Source organism: Lepisma saccharinum, chromosome 29 (genome assembly GCF_977018435.1).
Source record: "Lepisma saccharinum chromosome 29, izLepSacc3.1, whole genome shotgun sequence".
Classification (NCBI taxonomy): domain Eukaryota; kingdom Metazoa; phylum Arthropoda; class Insecta; order Zygentoma; family Lepismatidae; genus Lepisma; species Lepisma saccharinum.
The window spans coordinates 40,717,286-40,741,274 of record NC_139257.1 but is presented as its reverse complement, the minus strand read 5'-3'; the positions used below and the strand labels follow the sequence as shown (position 1 = coordinate 40,741,274).

The 23,989-nt window shown below is 38.7% G+C and overlaps 1 protein-coding gene across 1 annotated transcript in view; it reads right to left on the bottom strand.

Annotated features, from left to right (window-relative positions):
• Positions 1 to 569: 569 nt before the first annotated feature.
• The window catches only part of LOC145981255 (methyl farnesoate epoxidase-like), a 103,830-nt gene continuing 80,410 nt past the window's right edge, over positions 570 to 23,989 (bottom strand). The window contains exons 3-10 of the mRNA XM_083114409.1: positions 19,489 to 19,609; positions 14,477 to 14,707; positions 11,885 to 12,300; positions 8,784 to 8,892; positions 6,327 to 6,507; positions 5,295 to 5,409; positions 2,963 to 3,104; positions 570 to 985 (exon numbers count right to left, since the gene is read on the bottom strand). Of these exons, the coding sequence (XP_082970535.1) occupies positions 804 to 985; positions 2,963 to 3,104; positions 5,295 to 5,409; positions 6,327 to 6,507; positions 8,784 to 8,892; positions 11,885 to 12,300; positions 14,477 to 14,707; positions 19,489 to 19,573 (1,461 nt within the window). The 5' untranslated portion in view covers positions 19,574 to 19,609 and the 3' untranslated portion in view covers positions 570 to 803. The remainder of the gene's footprint in view (positions 986 to 2,962; positions 3,105 to 5,294; positions 5,410 to 6,326; positions 6,508 to 8,783; positions 8,893 to 11,884; positions 12,301 to 14,476; positions 14,708 to 19,488; positions 19,610 to 23,989) is intronic.

Sequence of the window (23,989 nt, the reverse complement as noted above, 5' to 3'; positions counted from 1 at the left end):
ATACGAGGTGATAAGAGACACGATATTGAGAAAATGGCCCAGCCCGAGTGGCACGTGCAGCTTTTCGTGTCGCTTCGGTACGAAAGTTTGCATTCATTTCTGAAGGTTCGTTTTTAAGTGACACGTGTAGCTTCGGTCCGAAAGATCCCTGGACGACTGATCCAGTTGCTGTTTCATGAAACGTTCGAGACCAAATACAGTAAAACCTCGTTGATCCGAACTAATGGGGGAGATAAGTTGACCGGTTTAACGAAAGTCCGGATTAACTGAAATAACCTAAAAGAACAGTAGAAAGTGCATTAAAACTCCGTTTATAGCAACAAAACATGTTTTTTATGATGTATTTAAAGGGCATAGGCCTAAATACCCTATACAGTACAGTAAAATGTAAAGCAATACTGTACATACAATGCGATTATTGACTTCTAGCCACATTTAAAACCTTGATTTCTGTTCCGGATTAAGCTAAGTCTGGATTAACGAGGTTTTACTGTATCTAGAATAAAGTTTCTGTGGACCACTTGTGATCTAAGTATTTAATGCATGTATTAAAAAGCTCCACTGTACTTGATTTTTTATTGTATTAAATATATGTACATAAATTGGTGCATTAATCACATGATAAGGAAAACACCATGTTATAACACAAATGCGCGCACTTTGTTAATGAGAAGAGAGAAGTTTCAAGATGTCATCTTGTGAGATGGATCCTGAATATTCCGTCGCATATCACAGTCCAAGTCTGTTTTGCAAAACACACACACACATACACTGCATTTACAAGCAAGAGTCGTAGAAACCAACTAGCATCTGGGTTCTATGAGGACATTGAAGGGTTCCGGGTGAAGGGCCAGTCCGTCTTCGATCTCCGTGGAGGGAGGGGGAGCGCCCACCGGGTTCTTGATGTTGTACCTCGAGAACAAAATCGTCACGAACAGAAAGAGGACGTTCTTTGCGAACAGCTCTCCAGCACAGCGACGTTTTCCTGGAAACAGAAGTGATACAAGGTGAGTACTTTTTTAGTGCACAGTGCTCGTCACCGACATCTTGGATTTTCGTCGATTTTTTTAAACTGGAAAAAGTCAGAAATACGTTCGTTCGCATACATGTAACTTGGAACCAAAAGTTCTGAAACCCATAAAAATATCATGGGTTTGAGAATTTTTAGTTCTTATTCCAGGGCTATTTTGAGAAATAACTGTTAACATTTCCAAAGTCATAAAAATTACTCGTTACTTTGTTTCTCAGTTTCCGGGAAGTTAACAAAAGCACTATTAATTTGTAAATTTCCATATTCCTGAAAATTGGAGTGGCGAGTGCGCCCCCTTACCCCCGTTAAGTTGCCTCTATGTTCGTTGGTTTACCCCTCCAGCAATAGTTTTTACCCTATCGCACTGTTTTGTTTATTGATTACAAAATTAATGGGTAACAGTTCGTTATATCGGACACACATTTCTTCATTTTTACAGAAAAAACTACTTACGGAAATGAGTTTCTGTAGCATTTTGAAAGTTCGTGGAGGTACGATACGGTACGGTACGTATTTTCTCACCGTAGAATGCTGCACAACATGAAATAAGCACTTTTGATATAATAAACTTGCATTTTGTGCAAAGCGACAACATTATGCCGTTGTTTCCATTATCTACCTGCAGATGGCGCGAGCGTCAAAAGTCACGGATCTCGCCAGTGTTTCCAAACGTGCCTCTTTCTACGAGATTTTTTTTAACTATGCTTACCTAACCTAACCTAACCTTGCCGGAAATGGTCCGTGGGGCTATCGTGAATGGTTTTTGGGGCTATCCGTCAATGGTTCGTGGGGCTATCGTGAATGATTTTTGGGGCTATCCGTCAATGGTTTGTGATGACATAATGAACACGAAAGTAGGTATTTTTCGGTTAGGAAGGTTGAAACACTGCATACCCGCTCCAAATCGACAAAACACAAGCACGACGCGCGATGATCCACAGCTGTGCGCGCCATGTTGTATGTTCCGCAACGGAAGAAAGGAACCAAAAGAATTACTCGTAATGTGAAAGATCGATGTTATTTTCGTGTAAAAAGCATAATGGCACCTTCAACTATGTTCCGCAATACACAATTCGTAAGTACGAACCATGAGAAACACAAAATATCCGATTTTAATGTGTCTCCGATATAACGAACTGTTACCATTTATGCATAAATTATTACTCCTCTCTGAGGCGAGGTATTAGAACTTGATACGAACTCCCTCTCCACTTACTAGAGTAAGGGGGGGGGCGTCACCCTTAACGTGTAAATTCGGGACCATTGGATAGACCGGCTACAGCCGGATTGTGCACACTTTTCCGGTTTTATCAGTGGTATCTGATAAGTCGTTGACAAGCTGTCACAATGTACAGGATTGCGCACAAAAAAAGAGGCGATGTTGTCAGATGTAAAATGTTCTCAAGCGTCGTTCTCACTTCTGTTGTGTTTGTTTATGTGTGTGTGTGGACTTACACGTGTTTTAGCTATGTTTTGCCTAACCTAACCTAACCTATCTTGACTTGCTACATTCACTGGTCAAATTATATTTTTTATTTAATCCTTAAGAGATTTACTATTTTATTTCTTATCTATCTATCTATCTATCTCTCTCTCTCTATATATATATATATATATCACTCTATCTATATATCTATATCTCTCTCTCTCTATATATATATATATATATATCTATATATATATATCTCTCTCTCTCTCTCTCTCTCTCTCTCTCCCTCTTTTCTTGTCTAAGGAAAGAAACAATTTTGCGCACGGACTTTAAAGCTATGAAAGTGGCAACGTTCGATCAAAATCTGTGCGCAAAACAGGTCAGTGAGATTTGTGCGCAATTCTGGATCTAAAGTGTGCGCAGTTCGGTTGCGGCGGGATAGGCCAGAGATCAAGGTATTCAAGCTAAGAAAATTAATAGCAAAGAAGTAAAGAAAGACGCACCTATTCCAAATGGTATGAAGCTCTCGTTGGATATGACTTCTCCCTTCTCATTCAGGAAGCGTTCGGGTTTGAACACGTGGGGGTCCTTCCAGTAGAACGGGTCGTGGTGCATCGTGTAGGGGCTTATAAATATCGGCGCTCCCTGCAAAAGACAAATTACATTTTTGTTTTCTATCAAAATTGTTACTAGATGAATTTACTCGTGGACATTTGTTCTACCGCATAACAGTATAAAGCCATGTGTTTGGTAAGAAATTCTTAGTAATGAACAAATTTAAGTTTAAAATTGGAAATAACTTTACAAGATTGAATGAATGTGTGTGTGTGGAGAGATATGTGTATATTTGTGTCTGAACTAAGTTAATTTAAGATTTGAGATGTTACTACTCAATTTTCTGTTTGCATTGAGTAAAATGCAGTCGAACAATCTACCAAACAATTACTTATAATCATATATTCATTTATTTAATTGTCGTTCTTCAAAACTATTTATGTTCGGAAAGAAATATTTAGTAGCTAAGTAATCAATTTGTGACAAGGTTTATTCAGAGATTAACACAAATTCTATTTTCTGAGACCAGCCGAACCAATACCTGTTTCCTGCCGTCGCCTTGCATTCAGGGGGTTCCGGGTTCGATATCCGGTGGAGGCACATAGTGGTTCGGAATTTTTTTACACTTTACTGGGTCCAGTCCCGATTAGCCTTAATGTGCATAAATTGGACTTAAAACCTCAACTGAATCAATCCAATCAGTCAATATCCGTTTACAAGTGTTAAGTAAATGCACACGAGTATTTGGCGCAAAAAAAATGTTGCAGTTGAACAACAGAACACGGACCTCATAATTACATTTCCCACTATGGGGAATGTACAGCCAAGCCAACGGTAAAAACAATAATAGGAGAATTGTCCGTCACTATTTTCATTCCATCTATTTTCCACAAAACAGAAATAGAATCTCCCAAAAGTGGAGGACAATATGTGATTCGCATCAACATAATTAATTTCCTTAAAACAACACATGATGTAGAATCAAAAAGAATGAATACAGTGGTGGACAAATTGCTTATCTTTGCAATTAGCTGTAATATGACAAGTTCACTACATGCTCTATAGGAAATTATATTCGCATAGATGGTATGCAAACATTTATATTTACATATTAATTTGAGTTTATTATGTGAGGAAGCAGTTTGAGAGTATATTTTCGTTCCTTTCATCAGCCACAACCACCTTTTCCGCCGACATACACAGTGTAGCTACCTTCTTCTTCTTCTTTATTTTGTTGGCTCACACCGCGAATTTTGCGATTTCTAGCCAAAGTTGCTGAGTTCAGGTACTAATGTTCCAACATGTTGATTCAGTGTAAAATGGCCAAATAAGACTGTATCTGAAACTCTGAGTAAATAAATAAACACTATGTACTTTCTATTGAGTGCTGTTGTTCATTCTGTTCTTATGATATTACGACTTTGCGAGGTCTTTTGAACTTAATTGGTCGTGAGGGTCATGGCTGTTTAGATTGCGAAACTATAAAGTATCCAAATAACTGCAGTACGAGGTTCAGATATTAATGTAGATAAGGATATTGAAAATTGAACCTGTGCGTGTTGTAAATGTTTAGAGCCTCGATGTTGTTGCCTTAAGTGGCATTGAAAAATAAATGATTGAATGTTTGGATAGCTTCTCCGCGCTGAAAGGAAGTTGATGGCGTAACCTTTAAACGAGCCAAATGTTGATTTACTAATACATGGCCTGTACGCATTCTTAATACAAAAACAACCACTGCCCGAGGTAGATCCATGAGTATTACCGTGCAAATTGTCCATGACTATTTTCAATAATTTTTCTCTTACATCCTATGTGCTTTTAAGCGATGGATTTTTATGTATTCTAGTGCAGAAGTTATCAACAGCTTGTTTTGAGTTTTCTCCTAATTCTTGAAGCTGTAATTGGGTCAAATAAAATGCACGAATATGGTGATGTACAATTTGCACGGTAATACTCATGGATCCCACTGCACCGAGGTCTATGATTACTGACTTCAGCATCCCACCTGTGGGATGTGGTATTTTGTAGCTCTTTCTTTCACCACTCCTCCCACTGTTTTTGTAGTTTATATTTTACTCTAGGTAAAGGACCTGTATAAGGTAACCGAAAAGATGTTACATGTTCCTGGGTTCTCGCTTTTTTAGCATTTGCATCTATGTCATGGTATTTATTTTGATCACTATGCACACGAATATAACTGAAAAGCACTTTCTATCCTTGTTGTCGAAGATGCTGCATCCTGCATAAAATCAAGTGTATAAAAGTTGTTAGTGTAGCTACCTTTGGAATGATATGTCCCATGAATTCCGTATCTTTATGCGCCACTCGTGGTTGAATTGGCACAACACTTCCTATTCTTTGGGCTTCTTGAAGCACAGCCATTGTGTACGGCAACCTATGGAAATAAGCATTGTTTGAAAAAAGGATAAAATTAGTAACACTGTTTATAAAGAATAGAGTTATTAAATAGTTAGTGTAATTGAAAAAAAAACACTATTAATATTTCAAAGGTAAATAGTGTTAGATGCGCATTTAATATTTTCAATATTCGTGCAAATTAAGCGAATTGGCACAAGTCCCAGTCAGGTCTGTCACTCCTTGGTAGAATTTCTGATCCAAATTCGCTACACCGGAAATTTTATCTTTTTCTTCATAGGAGAGCTAAGAACACATACACACCGGGACAAATGCACGAATAATGGGAGAGAACGAGCAAAAGGAAGAAGAGAAAGAAACGAAGATAAACAAAGATGGATAAGGAGAAATAGAGAATAAACAGAGGTAATATATTGAGAAAAAGGAAGAATATTGGCAGACATCACCACGGATGCTGAGGTCACTTGGAAATAGTTTGTCCTAAGCTTAACGCCGGAAACGGGTCTGTTGCCGCGAGTTTCAGTGGGCGTCAAGCTTCTAATTTCAATAGAAGCAGACAACAGAAGTTCTGTTGCTTTCTGTAGCCTCGTTTTTCCGTGGGCGTTAAGCTTGACACTCACTACAGCGAAACGCGCGGAATTTCCGTGGGCCGCGCCTCCAAATGCCCTCTCGTGTAATTCCGCATCTCTTCGTTTAGCTCCGGCAAGCGTCATGCTCGGCGCGGTACATGGGAAGACTAGCCTCGGAAAGGGAGATGGAATTTTCCACTAGGAGTGGCGCGTTTCCCGCAGTGGGCGATAACCTGTACTCCACCTAATAAATGTCTTTGCCGAAGCCACAGTCTGTGTTTGTTGTTCAGTCTGATGCTCATTCATCGCTGTCCTCGCGATTAGCCTAAAAATGTAGAAGCACGACGTTAGGTAAGTCAATCCAAACCTTTTGACGTCCTCCAACGTAGGGATATTCCCGACGCCAATCACTTCGTCTAGTTCCTTCTGCATCTTCTCCTGGATCTCAGGGTAGAGGATCATGTAGAGCACCAGGAAGCAGAGGGTGCTGACGTTGGTGTCTGCTCCGGCTGTCAACAGGTCCATGCAGATCGGAAAGATCTTCTCCACTGAAAGAACAAGACTATGAGTAAGCGATGACTAGTGTCGAGCTGCAGGCCATAATATCTACGTCTACGCTGATGATTGATTGATTGAAGTTGAAATTTGGGTGCGTCAGCACTTACGTCACAGCCTCTTACCATAACTAAAACATAACCCAGTTTGGTAAATTTCTCGTATCGAACAAACGGATGAAATTTGCTAGTTCTTTTAATTTAAATATTCCTACTTACGTATTCTGCATTGAGAAACATTGTTGAAGGTGGACACTTCACGGAAATAAGCTCTATTTGCGACATATCGAGTAAGTTTTCCTCGTTTCTTTCTGCCTTCGGTAACAAGCAAAATGGCGGTCACAGTTTCACTACCGTACTCGGCATGCAGTGTTTCCACCCCACTGCACCCAAAAATACCTACGTAGCACCACGAACCATTGACACATAGCCCCACAAACCATTTGTGGAAACGTACCTTCTTTAGTTACAAAAACACGTGTTTGGAAACTCTGACTGGGATTACGTCATCACACACAGGCAACATTCGGCTGGAAGGAAATGAGTGCAAGAGCTTTCGTGCATCGGTCACACATTTATATCGAAAAATAGATGATTTACCGGCAAAATTAAATGAACGATGCAAGAAAACACTTCCCCGAACTTCCAGAAGTATAAAGAAACTGCATTCGGTAAGTAATTTCTCCTGTAAATTTGAGGAAATCCGTTTGTCCGATACGAGAAATTTACCCTAAGTTTATTTATTTAACAAATAATTCCAAATACAGCGTTAGCCTTTTTACTTTGGAATGTATAACAGTAGAAAAAGAACAACAAAAAATTGCATGCGATAAAGAGCCTTACACATTTTTATACAGCAGCCTTTTAAAATGTGCCTCATTTTCAAAAATGTCTATTTGCCATGCTAAATTATTATATAGGCTGGGTAGTCTGTGGAGCAGAGAACGCTGGATGAGACATAACCTTGGCTTCTGGGAAGCTAAAAGTTGAGTGCTTCTTGTTATGCGAGATGGTACTCGAAAGGGCAGAATGTGGTCACTTCTGATGTTACATACCATTAACTATGCAGGAATACATGGTCTTCCAGTTTATGTCTCTCGTGAGGTGCTTGGATACTTACAATTTTCAGAAAAATTGGCTTTTAAGTGTTAACTGCATGGAATAGTATAACTGTAATGTCCGAGAACTAAAATATTCTTACTTGAGTTAAAAGCTGAGTCTGTAAAAGGGCACTCAGCACACACAAGGGCAAAAGACAGGAAACACACCGATCTCTGCAAGGATTATACTGGCCGTAGGACCAGACTCCTGAGCCTCGTTACTCGTTAGTCTGCCAAATGCAGTCTAGGGTGTGCTATGTGGAAGTGAGGTTGACAATTGGGTGTATGGGTCACCCCTTACCCTACCCTCTACGTCGTCTACACGTCATCTACGCGGAGATTGCATTGGCTTCTTGATTACATAGCCTACGTAAACAATTTTAACTACTAAAATTAATTTACAAATATATTACATAGTCTGCGTTCCGAAAGTCATAACGAAACGAACGAATCGAACGAAAGTAACTGGCCTCGTGAACCTGGTGAAACCAGTTATTTTACAGACTTATGGGACGCTCTAGACGAAAGCGCAGGCGCAGCGTCCTCGTGGCGTCGAGCGGAAGGCATGTCCTTATGGCAGAAATAAACTCTACTGCGGATACTGTTACTCATTTTAATCACATTGTAAGAACAGTTGAGGCCCACTGATCTTGTGCATGTTGCTTCATAACGCTCTCTGTTAAAATTACAATACAATTCCCGAACTAGTGCAGTTTGAAGCCATCATACACCCGTGGTGTCTGCAGGCAGCAGACGATTCTCACTGAACAAACTAGCCTCCTGGCCCGTGCGTTTGGTGAATCTCGTTCTTGCACGAGACGCACGGAATGCGACTTTTGGAACAGCATAATAAACCTCACGAAACGCTCGGAAGCACTTATGGAACGGCTAGTCGCCATAACTCGTTAAACTCGTGCAACTTTCGGAACGGGCCCAATGCAAACTACATCAAATCTAACGTCGCTTTTATCAAATCTTGGCTAATCGTGACGGTTAGGATGGGTGATGAACTTTATGACGAAACCATGTCCAGACTGCGATTCAAACCCGGGACCCCTGACGTCGTAGCGCACTGTGCTAGATGTCGGCACATTCAAGTTTAGTAGGACTGAAAACAAAATACAAGCTCTTCGCTCATTTACGTGCATTACTACGTAATAGACAACTCACTCGACATGACTCCCTTCCCCTCGTTTTCTTCTATTTCTTGAAGGCAGCAGTCGATGAAATCCCTCTTCACGCCTTTCACGTAGCTCTTCTGGTGTTCCTCCACCGTTTGCTGAAAGATGAAGAAGTTTTCAATCCTCTGTCATTATCAACAACCTTATTGATTTGCAGATAAACATTCCGTTGTATATGCCCAGCTTATTCCTAGAATCATGGGTGACTGCAGAAAAATCTACGAAGGTCAAAATTGAAATGTTTTCCTAAGTTGAACTGTTTAGATTTCACGTTATGATTAGACCTAGCATTTTTAGGTTCTAAAAATGTACTTTGAGGTTCCTAAAATAGGTTCTAATAATTCAAAAATAGGTTCTAAAAATATTAGATTAGACTAGAAAAATCCTAAAGTAAGTTAAAAAAAAATAAAAATGTTTCAAAGATCCTCAAAAATACTAATTAGGTACAATTGTTAAAAACAAAATTTCAAAGGAACCGTGAGAAATTTTAATAGATATGTAACCATCAAAAATATTAATTTTCTAACCAAATTTTCATTTCTATGCATCATTTTCAAAATGATTTACTAATTATTGTAATACTAATACTTGTACTGTTAGCAAAAGTTACTTATCGATATGATAAATGAATTATGTATAATTTCCTGCACAATACATAACAATATTTTTCACGTAATCCTGAGACAAAATCCCGCCTTTTATCTGTGAGGATCATCTTATATGCTAAAAATGTCTTTGAACATATGCTTAGTGAATGTTGCAAATTTGAATGCTAGAAAGCACCAAAAGTAACGGATCAGTATGGACTGTGCTGGCAACGGTGGCGCCAGACATTTTGTTTTGTTTAGATCTTCAAAAGACATTATGGACTTAGAGGGAGGGAAAACGGCAGAGAGTATGTTTCAAACAGGTTAGTCATTGAATGATTTCATTACCAAACAGAACAAATACTTCTGTGTGATGTAAAAATAATATAAAACCTTAAAAAATATATAAAAGATTTTCGGGTGGGATAAAATACAACCATGTAAAAATAGTAATAGTAATAAAATAATAATGTCCTAGCACAATTGAGTATCGTTTGGCACAATTTCACAGTTCAAACAGCACTTTTCATGGCTGAGTGGAGTTCCACTCTAGCTCTCCCCTCCATGATCAAGTAAGATGAGCAGGAAATGTGTTTTTGAGCAGGCCGTTGGAGGTCTCATAGCAATAGTTTATTAAGGAATTCTCCCGAGAAATCAATAGGTCTGGCAACACTGACGTGAGCCGCGCTGAAGGCTCCTTCTCCCTGTGCTTTCCCCCACCCGCCAGCGCGATTAGGTTCTGCGCAGGTTTCTTTCCTTGTGGTTCCACTATAGTGTCCTTTTCAGAACAATTTGACAGACGGAAAATGGTTGCAAGATAAGGTATTTTGAAGTTGATTAGTTATATTTGAGTTTGAAATTCTTACCGTAACATTTGTGACTTGTGTTTGTAGATGTATTTCGAGTCTTAAGTATGTGAAATGACAAATGGCAAATTAAATATTTCAAATATATACCATTTAATTGAATTGAATTAGAATTTTTGGATAAATTGGAATCGCACAGACCCTTTATATTGTTAATATGTTGCATTTGTGTGTGTATGTATGTGGCGGGTGAGAGGGGTTTATACGTAAGGCTGAAATAGAGGGAACATCTGCTTGTACCCTTGAAATTTTGGAAAGTTCGCCTTGAAAAATGGGAATTATTCTTGAATTTTATCAATGTTCTAGAGTAGCCACCCTTACAGCGGGAAATGTGCAGCAGACCAATCAGACAACAGTGAGTTACGGCTTCGCGGGAAGATGTGCTGCACGCACCTCGTTCTACAGGCTGCTTTGTTTCTCAATGCGCTGGATCGGTCGCTTTCACGCTCCCCACTTCCCTTTCCAGCAGTATTTAAAAACAAAAGTATCAAAATTACTTTCTACAGATACCTGCGTCTGTATATTAGTGTCATTGAAACTGAAATGAAATTGAATACGGAAGGCGAATAAGCATATGAAGGAGCAAACGACAAAATTTTGGACCATAGGGGCCAACTTAAGGGGGGGCAGGAAGTGTCTTGACCCCCATAGTCTGCCGACAGCATGTTTTTCTTCAATTCTACGGAAGACCTTCATATTCGGCGTACCACAAGACATACAGTGCACACCCTCTCATGGACGTCCGCAGGATTTTTTCCAGGGAGGGGCAAGGAAGATATTTTTTCCAGGGGGGGCCTAAATTTGAATTTATCATGTTCGTGCAATAATTAACACACATTATTGTGGCTGAAATAAATTATATATGTGAAATATGTAATTTTTGGTTGACTTTCGTTTTCCAGGGGGTCACGCCCACCCCCACCCCTTTGCCCCCCTTCCGGACGCTCTTAACCGGCCTCGGTTCAATCGGTCTTCGGTTTAACCGGCAGTTCAGCTGAGGGAAAAATATTGATTTCTTCCAGAATACAGTACAGCCTTCTTTTAATACGTGTAGTATTGTTTGTGTGTGTTTAAAATATACAAGACAGTAATTTTGCCTGTAGTATTATATGGATGCGGAACTTGGTCCCTTACATTGAAAGAGGAACATAAATTGAGCGTATTTGAAAATAAGATCCTTAGGAAAATATTTGGACCTAAAAGGGGTGAGGAGACAGGTGAGTGGAGAAGGTTACATAATTTAGAACTACATAATTTGTATTCATGTCCAGATATTATTAGAATATTTAAATCAAGAAGACTTAGGTGGGCAGGCCATGTGGCACGAATGGGAGAGGAAAGAAGAGTTTACAGGATTCTTGTTGGGAAACCTGATGGTAAGAGACCTGTAGGAAGACCAAGATGAAGATGGAGGGATAATGTTGAGATGTACCTAAAGGAAATTGGTAGGGATGGAGAAGAGTATATAGATCTTGCTCAGGATAGGGACAGATGGAAGGCCTGTGTTGCTGCAGAAGTTAGTTAGTATTGTTTGTATTTTTAAAGTTTTCTGTACTTCCAAAACCTCTATAAAATAAACAAAATGTCAAGTTTTCGATTTTTGTCGCAGTATTGTCTTACAAAACTATTCCACTCACCATCAGAAATCTCCAGTAATAGCTGAGGAACTGTCGCATGTGTTTCATCCCTGGATAAAACGGGATGAAACGCAGGAAGGGGAACACCAGCAGGGCCGCCCCGTGGGCGTAGAGGGCCTTGTGCCCCCTCATCAGGGAGTCCCACAACTTCAGCAGCTTGGGGTCGTCGTACCCGTACCGCTTGCCGGAGATCATGAACCAGAGGCAGTTCATGACCGGAAGCTGGAACAGGTTGTGCACCGGAATTCCTGCAGGGCCAGCCCTTTGGGTCTTGTCCTTAAGGGCCTCCGTGAAATGCACCACCTCTTGCACTATGGAAGTTTCCATGCTGGTCTTCCCGAAACCGAATTCCTTCAGGACGTTGAAGGCGAATCTGCGCTGTTGCCCCCAGACGGGTTCGTTGGCAAATATTATACCTGTGGGAAGAGAACACTATGAGATATCGTGAGTTTTCAAAAGCTGTGGAATTATAATATCACCCTTCTCTACCTTTGTCCATCATGGCAAATCAAAACGGCCCTCGGTGACTCTAGTTCTTACAACAGACTTGATTGGATCAGTTTTACTCCAGAGCAAAGAATCATTTTCGCACACGAACTTCTCGCTTTCAAAATGCATTTAAAAGGTTTTAAATGGGTCTCGGAAGTTGAGAAAAAAATCCTTTTTTTTTCCTAGTGTCCGAAGACGAGGCCCAACATAATATATGTTCATTTTGGGTCATTGTAGGCCAGAAAAAGGTAGGTTTTATTTGTCCTTTTTTGCCTTTTTCGGCTCATTGGTCCTTTTTTACCCTTTTTTTAGGTCTTAACGGCTTTTTTTTTTGCAACTTTACCTTCTTTCGACTAGGTTTTTACTGCCTATTCTCAATTCGAATCATCATCAGTTCATCACCTCTTAAACATCCTTTCTGTAGTAAAAAAAAACTTGAACCATCCCTGAAACGAGAGAAAATCATTTTTGGACGACTGAATCAGGTACGGTACAAGGTCCTTTAACCGTAACTTGTGTGGAAGGCAACTTTCTCTTGTTTTGAAGCTTTCATATTTTTTGCACTGTGTGTTTCATACCACCAGAATTTTGTATTTTTTTAAAAATTAATTAAATATGTAATTAAAACTGAAGTTATTAATTAATTTGGATCACATTTATACGTCCTTTTTTCCGTTTTTATGTCCTTTTTTTGATATTTTTAGGTATTTTTATAGGTCTTTTTTTGGCTATTTTAAGGTCTTCAACTTCCGACCCCTATTTATAAACATAGGGCTTTTTTAGAAATAGAATTAGATGAGTTGTACTGGCTAGAAGCACAGTGGTTTGGGCTTTTTTTTCATAATTATGCTACCCCCGATGATTCCCTTGATAGAATGAATGATAGGCTCACACCCCTCTTCAGATATAATGGCATATCTTAATTTATACACACACTGAGAAAAACAGACAGATACATATTTTGAAATTTACTTTTATATGTAATAACATAAAATAATAAGAACAATAAACAAGAGCGTGTATGTGTATTTGTAAACATATATCTTGTGATAGCCTTTCTCTTACCGACTGTATTAAAGAAAATATTCATTTACTAAGCACATTGACTCTTCAGGCGTCTAGAAACGTTCCGCGCCGTCAAGAAAAAACATTTCCACTGTTGGCTTCGTGTGCGCCTCGCCGAAAAGCGCGAATTTCCTGAAGATTGTCTCCGAATGAGCTCTCCTGTCTTTTCGGGTGTCTTCGTGTATTTTCGGATGTCTTCGTGTATTTTCGGACGTCTTCGTGCATTTCCGGCATTCACTGTTTACTATCCCGAAAATTTCCCCAAATCATGGCGGTTCGGTGCCCTAAAATGTGATCTCAAAAAGGCGGTTCGGAGCGCCATGGTGTGCGACGAGCTTTATACAATCCATGCGTATTGTATAAGTCCTCATTCGAACGTCATTTCGGTATCTTTGACATAGGTCGAGAGGAAGCCAACCGGATGTGTGTCGGGTTTGGAAGCGCTGTTTTCACTTTTTAACACAGTGTTTAAACATTCAACACGAACTGAAATGACGTTAACCTCCCAAAGTGTCCACATTGTACAGTGGGATCCATGAATATTACCGTGCAAATTGTCCATGACTGTCTTCATTAATTTTTCTCTTACATCCTCTGTGTTTTTAAGCGATGGATTTTTAAGTATGCTGGTGAAGAAGTTGTCAACAGCTTGTTTTAGTTGAAGCTCTTATTGGGTCAAATAAAGTGCACGAACATGGTGATGGACAATTTGCACATCAATACTCATGGATCCCACTGTACATAAAAGAAAAATAGGACAACGCAATAACACAACCATACAAATATAACGCAACCGCATCCTCACGTTCAGAAATCTCTATAGAAACTGAGTTGGCAACATCTCATTTACTCCACGTGGACTTGACAAGTACTGCCAGTTCCTAAAACGGACACTATTGGTGGGAAGGGTTTGAGGGAAGGATTTACTGGGCTCCACGTGGACTTGACCAATGGTTGTCAAAAGGACGTGATCTTTCGGAACTTTCTTTGAAGTAAGTGGCGTTCGAATCAGGACTTGAACTTTAATTGCAGCCTTACCTCCTTTTATGTAGTTGTAGAGCATCCTTCCCATGGGGCCAACCGGTCTCCTCTCGATGTCCTTGTGTAGCAGAGCCTTCGTCACAGCCTCCCTTCCGCACACGAACACCGCGTTATAGTTGAGGAACTTCACTCCAGACACTGGGCCGTATTTCTTCATCATCTCGATGTAGAATTTCCCGAACACCATCTTGTGGGTGAAGAAGTAGTACACTAAATCGAATTCTCGCCCTAAAAAGAAGAAAAAGAGGATAATTTAGTCAAGAAACTGCAACACCTGTTGCAACGGTTTTTACTGCACAGGTTCTGACTCTTTTGAAGAACACTACGATTTGATTTGTTATTAAGCGTCGCTTTTCTGAGACATTTGGCTAATTGCGACGATGAGGATGAGTGATGATGTGAAGACATTTACGAAGGGACACTCAGAAATACAGGGTGACAATTAATGAACTATATGAAATAAAACCTTCATAATTTCTGAACGGTTCGCGTGATGACGTCCAAACTGCGTGGCTGGCCACAGGGCATGATGGGAATGCGCACGCAACGTGTTGATGTCGGCTATTTGCAAGTGAAAATGTCACGGTACAGCGTGCAGGAGCGTATATCACTTGTGAAGGCCTATTATGCGAGCAATAACAGTCCGATTGCGGCGCAAAGGAAGTGTTTGACGTCCTGCAGGAGTATTTTGGGGACCGCATTCTGGCTCTGGGGTACCCAGAGGGCACTGGAAGGGGACTCGCTTGGCCGCCATATTCCCCGGATCTGAACACATGTGACTCATTTTTGTGGGGCTATGTTAAGGACAAGGTGTACAGAAATAACCCCAAAAACCATTGCCGAGCTGAAAACTGCCATTCAGGAGGTCATCGACAGCATCGATGTTTCGACACTTCAGCGGGTCATGCAGAATTTTGCTGTTCATCTGCCCCACATCATCGCCAGAGATGGCAGACATATCGAACATGTCGTAACCTAAATCTGAATGTCTGTAGTGCCGTTTACATGTGCAATACAGTTTGTGTACTACGTGGTTTGTCACTAATTTCCGTTTTATTTCATATAGTTCATTAATTGTCACCCTGTAACACCCATGCCCAGGTCGGGATTCGAACCCGCAACCACTGGCGTCGCAGCACTCTGTGCTAACCACTCCGCTACGGATATCGATAGAAGGATATTAGAAGAAGTAGGCTATAATTAGAAAGAAATGCGCCTTATTGTCTGCCTTTTGACCTTTAGGAATTGTTGCGCTAAATAATTATTGGTATGCAACTAAATAATTGTTTATAAATGTTTGTTTCCTTGTATGCCTTACTAATTTACGTAAGCTCTATAATTCTGCAGCTCATTATTACATTGCACGATATTGTGTTGATATAATTCCACCAGGAAAGTTACAAATAATCACCAAGAAGTGTTCCTTTTCTTTCCCTCTAGAGATCAAGAAAGCTCCAGGCATAGCCAAAGGAAAGTTTCAAACACTCTATTGATTGCGTGAACTTCGCTTTGAACTTACTTTCAACCTCCAATGTCTGTTCTTGTACTCGTTAGGAAGCTTATTCCTTTCATTAGATGTAACGTAATGGAACAGTCAAGACCAGTGTTGCCACATGAAGGGAAATTTCCCTTTTACAGGGAAATTCGGACCGAAATTTTAGCCAAAAGGGAAAAGGGAATTTCGTATCACAATTTCAGGGAATTATTAGAGTTTATGTTAAGTTCCTTTTTCATATTCACATTTTCATTTTTTCTTTTCTTCTTTCTGCTCCCTTGAATGTAGCCTGTATCTATTTATATTTCTGTTAAGTATATCACTTTTCTGAACCTTCGGATAATAGTAACGATGAGGATTAACAATCAAATGGATTCCTGATCAGGATCCAAATCTGGGACATCTGGTCAGGAAGCAATGAAAGTGACATGTAGGGTAACTTCGGTGAATAACGCCACCGATTGGTCATTTCGTTCTAGAACTCGTACATTTTTATTGTTAGGAACATGAAACTTACATGTATAGGAGAATGAACTTTCCTCTATTGTGTAATAATAAAACATTGATTGCACTGTTATAATGAAAGCAATAAAATACTAAATTCTGTGTTAATGCAAAATGGCGTTATTTCCAGACCTGTCGGCTAATAACGCCATGTTCTTAATTACAAGTAAAACATTCACATTATCTTAATTACAAGTAAAACATTCACATTTTCTTTACTAAACTGTACTAGGAAAAATAATTACTGTAGTAAGTTATTAGAAAAAGCATGTCTTTTTTTGTCTTTTCGCGATACCCAGTCCCTCAAAGTTCTGCGAGGAATTTGGAACAAATGTGCAGCACATGCTATCTTCATTCCTTGTTTGACGGCTGCCATACCTTGCCTAAAGTCATCTACTGACCATTTGGCCTGTATATTTCTACATTTTCTCGCCATCTGAAAGAGGAAATTAACCGAGAATAAATATCTGTACGCCTCGAAAGTAACTGAGCAAGGATAAACCTATTTTCGAAATCAACATTTCCTTAAATTTGAGTTTAAATTGAGTGGCGTTATTCCCCGACACGATGATGGCGTTATTTCCCGAAACAACAGATTCCAGTTTAACCAACTGTTCTAAACTTACGACACCCACCATGAAAACCGTACACACATCATTCACTTACGTAATAAACGTATTGTGTACGTACAACATTGTTAACATTTAAAATCTAATCCTACAATAGAAAAACACTCATCTTTGTCGGCGCGATGAAAATGTGGACCCTTTTTCCTCGAAACGCAACTCAAACGTCTACACTGTTCAAACTGTTTCTCTTAAATGAAGGCTCGAAAATGGCAACCGTTCTTATCAGCAATGCTACCAGGCACCATTGTTTATCGCGCAACGGTGAGTCACCCCTTAAATTTACATGCGTCCATGCTTTCATAGTTGAAACTTTGAAATGGCGTTGTTTCCCGCCTGGCGTTATTCACCGAAGTTACCCTATGTTAAAAATGTAATATTTTTATTCACACGGACATGGACCAACGGAAATACTACTACTACTACTTCCACCACCATTAATAATAGTAATTATTACAGCTACTGCTACTACCACTAATAATACTTATTATTATTGTATGATTTGCTTAGGTGAAGGGAAAAGTTGGTCCAAAAAGGGAAATTTTGCCCCTTGGAGGGGGAAATTGTGCCCTCATATTATGGCAACACTGGTCAAGACTTGTCCCACACAAGATACAAGATTTCTGAGAATGCATATCGGGGCTTGGTGGGATTGTTCTGAAGGGAACATTGCGAGCAAGTCTTGTTTAGTAGGGAATTGAAAGAGTCGTATACTTTTCTCCTGCCTTCGTTATTTTTTGTCGCTTTTCCATATCTTGTGTTAATCGTGACGATGAGTTCAAAGAAAAGGATGGCATAGTGGTAACGTCGTTGCCTTGTAATCAAAGGGTCCCACTTTAAATATTAGATCCAGTCCCGATTACGTTATCTGTGCATAAAGTGGATGGAAAACAACAATTTCAACACAATGAGAAAATGCTATTTCTATTCAATTTATCTAAACATCCTATTCGTTTTTAGCTTAGCTTAAGCTGAATCCCTCTTCCTGGTGCTACTTTCTTCAATAATATACATTATATCTTGTTTGCTCTGTTCTTTCGCCAAAACTCGAATTATTACTACTACAATAGCGTCACTAACCTTGCCCATACAGAACAACAATAACAGAATTAAATAGTAAAAAAAAAGTGTTAAGTGTTCCCCTGTGCTTTGCACCACGCCATGAAGGCGTATAAGGGGGTGTGGAGTTAGGGCCCCCACCCTTTCTTGATCACTGCTGAAGTTGGCGGTGATGTGATCAGCACCACGCCCCTGGACACCTTTACCCCCCAGACTTTCCTCCAGGTACCCACTTTATACGACTCTGAGCCGCTTGAACAGGTGGAAATAATCCCGATTCTCCCCCGCCGGTGATCGAACTCGGGTCTCTCGCATGGTAGTCAGACGCCCTAACGACTGAGCTACCGCGGCTCGTGATAGAATGAAATAGTATCATAATGAAATTATGTTAGCTAATCTTTCTTTGGTGTCAGCAGATAAAAGGAATACGATTATTTTCTCATTGTTTACTACAATTTGTTTTGTAATTCCACTTTTAAAAAGGGAAGAAGTAATGATATATTCGTAATAAAAATATTCTTCCATACTGAGTAGTATCAAAGCTGTCAAACCCTCTCCTGAAATTGTTTTGTTTTCTTTCTTCCCATTATGTTTTATGGCCGCATACACATCCGTTATGGGTCACTCCATGCCAAATTAACTAATTTTAAAATAATTGGTTGCATGACCATTTTAGAAAAAAAAATCATTTTTAGAACATAGGTTTTTGCATGTTTCTAGACATAAAAATCAATGTTTAAAAAAATACTGTCCTTGCTTGTCCTGGGGCGGCCATTTTTCCAACATGGCGCATGGCCTTCTTTTCTCATGAAGCAGTGTACATAAACCTTACTATCTGAAAAACCATTAGAGCTAGAGACGTGAAACCGAATTCGTAGCTAATGAAGTGTACTTTATATGATATTCAAGTACGTTTTGTTCAAAATTGCTTCCTAAGTATGAAAATTATGGTGGAAATTTGGGTAACAATAGTTTAAAAAATTGATTTTTATGTCTAGTACAAACCTATGTACTAAAATGTTTTTTTTTCTTTTTTTTCTAAAATGGTCATACAATTCCATTGCATGGAATGACCCTTATGCATTGCCGCTTTCGGCACATATCAACTCTATATTGCAATCGTGTGGAATGATCGAAAGAAAAGAAGGGAGGAGGCGATATGTGGTTTGTCAGCATCAAAGATCGTGATCCCGGGATTATTCAATACACTAGGGATTTCATTCCCTAATCGGAGTCTCCCGAAACCCAACCATTCATTCTCGGAAACTCCATGCTACGACTACAGCCTCGTATGTTTTGAGGCGACATATGGAAGAAGGACCTACCTGGTGGGAAGCCATTCGTGTGTCTAGTGGCGTAGTAGACGAAGATGATGAACAAAGAAAACCCCAGAAGAAACTCCAGCAACATTGCGACCTTTCTTTCCCAGGCAATTCGATTTCAGACCTGAAAGAGACAATGTTTTATCTTTATTAAATAAACGTGATATATAAAGAGAAATAATTACATTTTGAGTCATGAATGTCATAATGTTACATTTCTCTCTTCGTGATATTCTTCGATTCACTGACAAATTTACTTAGAGATGTATTCCCTTGTAGAACGGGACTCATAAGTCTTAACAAGCAAATTGTCCATCGTCATGAACTTCTGCGCCAACATACGTTAACATCCATTCCTTATAAACACGTAGGATGCTAGAGAAAACTGATTAAACTAGTCATGGACATTTTGCCGAGCAATACTGGCGAATCCCACTGTATATGTGGGTGGATGTGGCACTTAGAACAGTTTGAGATAATTTATCTCTTCCGTACATAAATGAAACTGAATCAAATAAGTTAAATGAAATCACAATGACAGATTGGTGCAAGAGTAATTTTGCATTCATCAAAATTTTAACTGTTTAGAACCTTGCCTATAGATTTGCCTTGTTGTGTGCATTAACTTTTCGTTTCTTCTGTGCTTTGGATTCAGTGATATTCTTAAGTGATTTAAAGCCAATCCTTGTCATATATCTTATTCTTAGTGTGAGATATTTTCTTGAAATATATGTCTCAACCCTTGGCAGTGCTTTTGTATTTCATCTACAACACTTTACAGCATATATAACTTACATATTGATGGCTAAATAATTTTGTCCAGCTAGATTACGAAAATACCACACTGTGCGCCGGTGGGAAAAGTACTCGTATTTCATTCTGCAAGTCAACTACGTCACTGAAAATGCATTTTTCTCTAATCATTATTTTAAAACGTCTGGTTTAGGAACGAATTAATTGCCTCAACTTCCCCCCCCCCTCCCTCCCCTTTCTCCTTCGCGAGTCAAACTTTCTCTCACGCACTTGGTACAAAAACAGCTGCATGTTCGTAAGAAGTCGGCCAATGCCTGTATTAACTGGCGTCATCAGCTATTTACATGCCTTTATCAAGCTTTCGTTGAATATTTGTCAACAAAACACCCAAGCTATGCATTAATTACATAACTTTACAAAAAGTCTTATCTGACGAATTAATTGCTTCTTTCTCATTCCTTGTGGTGAAAAATAATTGTTCAAAAATTCATTACGTAATATTTTTTCAATCATAGGAATAATGGCTTACGTGCATGGTCATTTTGAAACATAAGTATATAAATATTTCTAGGTATTTTTTTGGCGGTCGATGAAAGAAAGAAATATCGTATTATTGCATCGTGACGTAATCGTGGCTTTCTCTGCTCTGCAAATATTTATGCAAGCATAGGAAAGTCATAATGATGCTTTTCCTCTAAATGATGCATTCTTTCCTTCGCTTTTTTTGAGACATGAAAATTTAGGTTATATTGAAAATTGTACATACCCGCTTTTCGCCTAATCTTTATTATGAGGTTATGAAACTGTCGTTGGTGTTAAGATCCTGTAAATGTGCAGGTTCAATTATTCAAATTTTAGAAGAGTTGTGGAAATTGACTTTTTTTATTAGCTACATTGTACAAATTTCTAAAATATTCCATTCGTTCGGGAATTTAGTATTTTTACGTGAATTTTAGTGTTTCTCACAAAATTCATCACATCGTAGGCATATTACAGAGTGTCTACCTGTCAAGAAAAAGTCAAGAAATTAGGCTTGTGGTCAAGAACCTTTGCTATTTTTTTTTTTACAGTATAGTGAATTTACATTGTTATATGCCTGTACTGGGATTTCATAAAATTGAATGTTTTAAAATCTAAAATTGTATTGAGTTGTGGTTATGATTTGTCCACTTTCTTTCTTAATAATTACTAGAAACCGGATGTTAGGCAAAATGCCTATTCTTTCCTGTTAGAGATATGATGAAAACAAATGTTGCGAAGGCCAGGGAGAGGGATTAGCTTCATTTAAAGGCAATTTAATTTTGCCTATTTCATACGATATTGCCTATATTATTTCATAAATGCCAGATATTGCCTATTTTAGGCATTTTCTTTAAATTGGGATATGACTGAACTCTGTGCATACAATTTCCTGTTCCCAGGATTAGTTTCCGATGCTTCCAAGAAATTTAAAAATAACAGTTAGCGAGTTATTGCAGCTAATAAGGACTTGGACAAATTAAGGGCCATTCAAGAAGTTCTGAAAGGTGAAAATATACAAACTGAGTTAGATCCAAATGTTCTGGCGTGTTTCAAGTATGCTCCGGTAACATCTGTGGAGTTTGAAATATCTTTTTCGATTCTAAAAAATGTGTTGTCCGATTGCAGACATAACTTGTCGGTTGATCACCTGAAGAAATACCTTGCTGTGACGTGCAACCACAATTAGTGCTTCTTATTCAGAGGCTGCCAAACCGTACAGTACAAACTTAAAATGCATTTAAACAGTTTCTTAGTTCGAACTGCTGTGTGGAATATATAGTGTAATTTTTTTAACTGAAATAATGCTGTGTGCAGTGATAAAGTGTATATTAAATAATTTGCGTACTGGTTGGAAGTAGCCAACAATTTCTTTTGTCAGACTATTGTGTGTAGCCATTATACAATGGAAATTTTTGGACTGATGTGATTCCTGTTTGTAGTGATTTATTAAGTACAATATTGGACTGCTATCTCTAATGATGAGCTCCTGGTTTATTTTAAGCAACTATAAAGAATGTACAGATATGTTTCTATATTATTTAAACACCTATTTCTTTTTGTATGTCTATCTTCATTATTTGAGTTAAATTTCATTGCCTTTTTTATTGCCTATTTGTATTTTAATGCCTATTTTGAAAATTATAAGTGCTTATTTGCCTGCCTATTTTATATGTTTTTAGTGCCTAAACATCCGGTCTCTAATAATTACATTCTTGTTTGTGTAAAGTTTTGTTAAAATAATAATGTAATATTGCCATTCCCCTTCAAGGATGAAGTCTGAAGTATTAATTTTTACAAGCAATAATGATGAAAGCAAGTCTAAATCTCTTGATAAAGTACAGCTTCAGTTTTCATCTTAACTAGCCTTGTTTTTCATTGAAATATATATATATATATATATATATATATATATTCAAAATCCAACTATATGTAAGCAGGGGGTAATTAAATACATGTTCGAGAAAGTTCAATAAAAAGTAAGGAAAGGTCATGAAAAAGTCAAGAATTTTGAATTTGTTATTTTGGTATTAGTACTTTTTGCCATGTGATTTTAATATGTTCTGTATCATTCTGGCAAAAATCATATTTATTACGTACAGTGGCAGATACATTTCATGTTATTATCTAGTGCTATTTCTCCCCCAATAATTGTTCACCCGGCTATTTTTTTTATACCTCAGAAGGTTGGGCCCCAGCCCCTGGCGTACGCAGGATATTTTTTCGGGAGGGTCTTGAATTGTAAAGATGGATAGTATAGCTTCGTTCTAGTAAAGCAAGATACGCAATAAAATATTTCGTATTTGGAGCTTTTTAGTCTATTAAAATTATGGTCTGTCAAAAATGATAATCGGGGGTTAAAGGGCATTTGCATTTCCACCTTTCGTTTTCTTCTAGTTCTTAAAAGTATTTCCATTTAAAAATGTTGATCTTCTCAAAATTTCGGGAGGGGCTGTAGCCCCTTCAGCTCATTCCAGTACGCCAGTGGCCCCAGCCGGAAAAATAATTTGACTGCGCCCTTGGCTACAGCATACTCAGACTTTGGTATATAAAATGGACGCAACGCATGAAGAAGAACCAAAAAGGGTGGTAAATTCGATAGTATTTGATCATGAAGCATCTTTCATAGACATAATAAACAATATGATTATTAATAAACACTAAAGTTTTATATCCTAAAGACGATTGAGTATTCTGCAGTCTGCAATAAGCATTACATGTACGTTTTGGTTTCTTTTTTTTTCTGGAATGAAAATAGTTAGTATCGCCTTGATTATTTCACCCATCGTAGCGAAAATTTTAATACACTGCTTCACAAAACTTAAGGAACAGAAGGAAAGAGACACAAAAACGGGGTTCACCCTGTGTACCATTTTTCAACGTTGCTGGTCATTTTCATTGCAACTCTACATTATTGGTGGTCATATGCCCTGGTCAAGAGCATCCCAAGGATGCTCGATAGGATTGAGGTCCGGTGAGCATTCAGGCCACTCAATACGGGTGATGTATTCTGTTTGCAGGAATTCCGACACAATACGTGCGCGGTGCGGGCGAGCATTGTCATCCATAAACAGGAACTCCAGACCAAACGCTCCACGGAAATTGCGAACATACGTGCAAAATGTTGGTTTTCTCAATTTCGGATGGGCCTGAGGCCTCACCAACTCCTCTCTGAGTACGCCAGTTGTGCAAGAGAGATATTTTATTTCAATGTTATTCTCAAGATATACAA